The 5,411-nt window shown below is 43.6% G+C and overlaps 1 protein-coding gene across 1 annotated transcript in view; it reads right to left on the reverse strand.

The window, feature by feature from the left end:
* Positions 1–2,280: 2,280 nt before the first annotated feature.
* The window catches only part of LOC105045585 (calcium-binding protein CBP), a 3,654-nt gene continuing 523 nt past the window's right edge, over positions 2,281–5,411 (reverse strand). Inside the window, exons 2-5 of the mRNA XM_010923933.4 lie at positions 3,164–3,210; positions 2,910–3,085; positions 2,722–2,740; positions 2,281–2,586 (exon numbers count right to left, since the gene is read on the reverse strand). Coding sequence (XP_010922235.1) covers positions 2,482–2,586; positions 2,722–2,740; positions 2,910–3,085; positions 3,164–3,210 — 347 coding nt within the window. The 3' untranslated portion in view covers positions 2,281–2,481. The remainder of the gene's footprint in view (positions 2,587–2,721; positions 2,741–2,909; positions 3,086–3,163; positions 3,211–5,411) is intronic.

The raw sequence follows: 5,411 nt of genomic DNA on the forward strand, positions 1-5,411 counted from the left end.
ACAATTCGACGTATGTCCGGGGGAGGGTCTTGTCCAAAGAATATGTGAACCGAAACCCCCTTAGCCCCCTCTTCATGGCCAAGATAGCCATGTCTTCATTGAGGTCTCGGACCTCAAGAGTGGCCGCATTGAATCGGGCCACAAAATATCGGAGCGTCTCATTTTTTTCCTGTTTGAGGGAGAAGAGACTGTCCGAAGTCCGTGGTGGCTTCCGACTGGTGCTGAAATGGGCCACGAAAGAATATTCAAGCTGCCTGAAGGAGTGGATACTTTCTGAGCGAAGGTCGGAGTACTAGACCCTGGCAGCTTTGCGGAGTGTGGCGGGGAAGCCGATGCAAAGGAGGGCATCGGTTGTCTCCTGAATCATCATGAGAGCCTTGTAGCTCTCCAGATGGTCAATCGGGTCAGTGGAGCCGTCATAAGGCTCCACATGAAGCATCTTAAACCGACTAGGAATCGATTCGTCGAGGATAAATCGGGAGAGAGGTTGGGTGGTCTAGAAGTCGACGTCGTTCGAAGACTTCTGACCATCCATCTGGAGTTAGACAAACCGTCGGTCGATTTCTTTGAACTTGCACTCGTAGTCGTCTAACCGTCGGCGTTGAGAAACCCCAGGGGTTGATCCTCCCGACGAATTTGAGAGTGAGGCGGAAGGTGTCCGCGGTCGCTTCTCCTTCCTCGCTCGCTCCAGCTGGGAAGGAGAGGGACGTTGAGACCGGCGGGTATCATGCTGTGGCTGCCCCCCTTTCCCGGTGGGAGTGCAGAGACGACTATTCTTGAGGAGGAGATGGAAGTGGGCGCGGACGTCGGTGGCTACTTCTGGACGGCATGGGATGCACCGTCGGTTGTTCTGCCGGCGGTTACGGCAGCTGAGTCGGTTGCTATTGGAGGTTTTTGACCGCGTCCGTCAGAACGGTCATTTGCCGCACGATCGCCGCGATCTGTGCCTCCGTGGTCACCGTCGGGTGCGGAGAGCTGGGCTCCGCCATAGAGGGTGAAGGAGAGGCCTCTTCCCGACGGAACGAACGCCTTGCCGATCCGGTAGCTCTCGATCGCTGAGCTCTGATTTTTGTCATTTCGAGAGATTTTTTCAAGCTCTATGGAACTCGCTGGCTTACTTCTGTCGATTCCCCTACCTGGCACGCCAGATCTGTTGCGGTCAATCCCCCGTCGCCCAATCGCCGGTGTCACGCACCTGCAACAAAAGTCCTCACAGACTGGAGATGCCTCCGGCGGGGACCCTCCGACGGTCAAGTCAGAGAGGAGACTAGGCAACAGTGGAAAACCAGGGGCCTAGCTTGAGAGGGCTTGAGGAGGCTTAGAAAAGCTTACCAGGACTGTTGCCTTACCCCTTTTTATAGTAGAATGCGGTATGATCCTGCCATTAATGGTGCAGACAAATGGGAAGTTGTCAAATCGCCGGAGGTTGTCAAATCGCCGCGGGTTGTCAGAATTAACCCATGTCCTTGGGAGGACAATGCCCCAGGACGATCGCACAGCATGTCCTTGATAGGACAGCAGTCCATATGTGTCGTACGATGTTCGAACGGGCTGACCGACTGTACGTCGGTACTCGACTGCCGGAGCATCGGGTGATGACCCGAAGACACCGTCGGCTGGTCTGGCGCCTTACTGAAGTCGGAAGTCGGCTGCCACCCCCGACAGTGAGTCGGTGATTCGAACTCGATCGCTCGACCGGTCGGGAATGGTACAGATCGGTTCGGCCGACATACCTTCGGCCGCATCTTTGTCAGCGGCCGCTGTCGGAGCCGTCGGTCGATCCGATCGGTAGAGTCGGACGTCGGGGGGAGATCGGTCGGTATATCCCAACAATATACAAATCACCTTTAATTTGCCATTCATTTTGATGGATATTTCCAGATGGAGCAGCTAAAAAGCATAGCATGCAGATCTGAGCTAACAGATCGCCAAATCTCAGCAAATCCCACAGCAAAGTTTGGGAAAAGTCTGCTATTAGCCTATTATAATCATCTATGCAGATTTGAATGACTCAACCATTTGCCTGAGGTTCAATTTGACTATAAAGCCATCACCTAGCACTTCCATTTTGCTTATCTCATGTCCACAAAGAGATCACATACAAAGCAAACCATCTAAAGGAACAAAGTGAAGCGAGGGCATGATGACACCACTCGTTCTTAACTGCCCAAACTGTCTCAGGTCTTCCAAGCATGTTAGTTAGGGAGTGCAAGTAGGCCAAACATCAGTATAGTTCTTGCTAGAAATCCAAATCAAGAACAGTAGTGAAAAGAGACAACCTTCTGAGAGAAAGATATAAGCCTGTCCATTTGGTGATAAAACTTAATATAGTGAAGCATAACAACAAAACGATCTTATCACCAGGAAGCATTATTAAACAGTACCACAACCAACATGACTCAGAAAGAAAACAAGCCAGAGAAAGGGTTACACTAGGTAATACGCCAGAAAGAGAACAACGCCTTATATACACAGCTTTCTTTATGCAACAAGGAAGGGCAAGACGGTAAGCATGAAGGACTCGTAAGTTAAAGTGGCCGATCCCGTGTACATGGTGTCCTTCTCCTTGAACTTTTCTGTCAGCCCCTGCCGTCCCAACAATTCAAAAAAGAGAAAACGGGACTTTCAATTCGAGGTCCAAACTATGGAGGACAACAGAAAATTACAATCATCAAAGAAAATTGTGTGTATCAGAAATTAGTGAATGAGTTAATGAATTACCTTAACAGTAAGGCAACATCTGCAAGGCATTCAAAGATAGCAAAAATAAGTCAAAGTGTTAGTAAACAATATGAAAGATAAACTATACCATAAAGTAATCCCCACAATATTTCAAAGTGTAAGCCCAAATTGCCTTAAACATGCATAGCATGTTAACCACAAATGGGTTCAGGAAGAAAAGATCTTACTCAATGAAGTTATCATATTCAATGGCTTTGTTTTTGCCTCCAGATTTATCAAACTTGGACACAAGCAGGTCCAGAACCACCGGAGAAACGGCAAATCCAATACTCAGAAGAGCTTCTCGCAGCTCTGATGCATCAATCTTACTGCTGCGATCACGATCAAACCTCTCAAAGATGGCCTAAAAAGGTAAAATATGTGAGCAACCAATTAAAATAAAGGGCTGGTGTTGTGCAACAAAGATTCATAAATCTTGTACCCTCCAGTTCTGAAGGCTATAGAACACTGAGGTGAATTCCTTTGGACCTGCAAAGTAACAAAAGTCATAAAATCATACTTTAGAGTTGCTAGATGGAGTGCAAAAGCTATTATTTATGGAACAACAGTAAGCAGCATCTGGGTGCAATTGGAGCTCTAAAGGCAGAAGCTCCATACTTGAAAAAATAATGGCACAATAATCTTGTTTCTAAAATTTTAAGAGGCAACCAGAGGAAATGACACCACCATCCAGACTTCACCAGAAAAGAAACCAGTGGGACCTCAAGGCACTTGAAATTACAAATGGAGAAATGATATGACAACCAATATTCTGACTGATAACATCATAATTTCCAGCATTTTGATAGAGTAGTTATAGACCTTTTATCCAGACAAAGGAAAAAAATAGTAGCACAAACAAATATTACCAGAACCTAACTGCCGTAGCTGGTTGGATGGGAAACCTATGAATCAGCAGCCATGCCAGTCTGCTTGACTCAAGAGACAAGACATGCAACCAAACTAGAAAATACCGTGCATTCTAGTGGTGATTTTTGTGAACCATCAAACTGTGCCATTCTAAAAGAACAGGAAGGTTCTCATCAAATCACTAGTTTGCTGTCAACTTGAAAACTAATTCAAGTAGACATTTAAGGATGTTGTGCGTTCCTATTACCTATTTAAGGACAGAATCAAAATTGAAATAAAGAACTAAGAATGCTATGGCAAATTAACAGCTCAAGATATGGCTTACCAAATCTCCTCTCAAAACAGATAAGTTCTTCAAAATAATAGTTTTTTGCTTTTCCAGTGGAAGAGCTCAGCTGAAGATCCCAAATATGGATTATGTGATGAATACAATTTTGTCATTCCATTTATTCAAATTTATGTGATTGTGGAATTACTCTTCAAAAGGAAAGTTAGTAACTATACATTCAAAAAGGATTATGATAACTGAAAATTGAAAATGATTTTATGATTAATCTGATGCAGGTATGCAGATCTATGCATTGCCTCATGCAAAATCCAACATAAAAGCAACAGCAATAAATAACTCATGAATCATTCATAAAATTTATTATGTAGAAATATGATTATTCAAGAAACCACACTTATAAATCAGTCAACTTATGAATCACTCAACTTTTCAATTATCTGAAGAGTAATGATACCATATGCATAAAGTGCCAACTCGCATGAGCGGGAAAACACTTCATTTCAGTGGTGGGTGTCAAATCTTCATTCTTCTGGGGTGGGCACTTACTATCAAAATGTTAAACACACCATTTTAAGAATTAAGAAATGCGGGGGCCATTTTGAAGAGCAAGGTACCATCAAACAACAAATAAGTAAGTTTATGGAACCGTCTCAATAGACGACTTAGTCGCACTATGATTAGACATAGCACCAAATAATAGTATTCCAGGGCTATCAAATATGTCTTTTTTTGCATGAATACCCTTGACAACTTGCAGTTTACATGTTTATCTTTGTAAACCACTTTTTGTTCAGCTATACCTCTCTACCTTCTCCGACCATCTACCCACAATCAGTCAACTACAGTTGGCTGGATAAAAAACCATACCCAACCCACAAAATTACCTCAACAAGTGAATTTAGAAGGGCTTTTATGCATACTTAGAAGGGTATGTTGCAGATTTTGCATCTAAACAGTCATTTTCCTGAAAGATCACATTCAAACAAAGGAGCATAACTAAACAGAACACTGACTCGCAGAAGTATACATGCTGGAAATTATAACTTGAAGTGCATAAATGCAAAAGTAGTAGTAATAATAATAATAAGTAAATAAAAAACAATAGGGTATAAATGGGAAAAAAACATTGGAGTTCAACCTATCTATGGATACCCACTTATACGTGCCCTTCGAAAGTAAAACTTGTCCTTTGTTTTGATATGCGAAAACTAATCCTTTTCACCATCCCTGAAGTTGATTGTTTCTCGCATTACCGCGTTTCATAGTGAATGCTTTATTAAAAATCAAGACTTTTATCACCAAAGACAAAAGGTCTCGAGCTTTTTAACAATTTTTGCGTTGTTTTTTCTTAAAATCATGCGCCACCTGTGATTCCCCAAAACCACAAACCCTAAATTGTTACAAACCCAGTCACAAACCCAAACCAACGGCGCACGCGCGGTAGCGAGGCCAACCAAACAGCGACAATATAGTGCGCCTAGGGCTCCAGTTCGGCAATTCCAAAGGGAATCCAATCAAAATTTCAGGGTTT

Source organism: Elaeis guineensis, chromosome 5, assembly GCF_000442705.2.
Source record: "Elaeis guineensis isolate ETL-2024a chromosome 5, EG11, whole genome shotgun sequence".
Taxonomy (NCBI): domain Eukaryota; kingdom Viridiplantae; phylum Streptophyta; class Magnoliopsida; order Arecales; family Arecaceae; genus Elaeis; species Elaeis guineensis.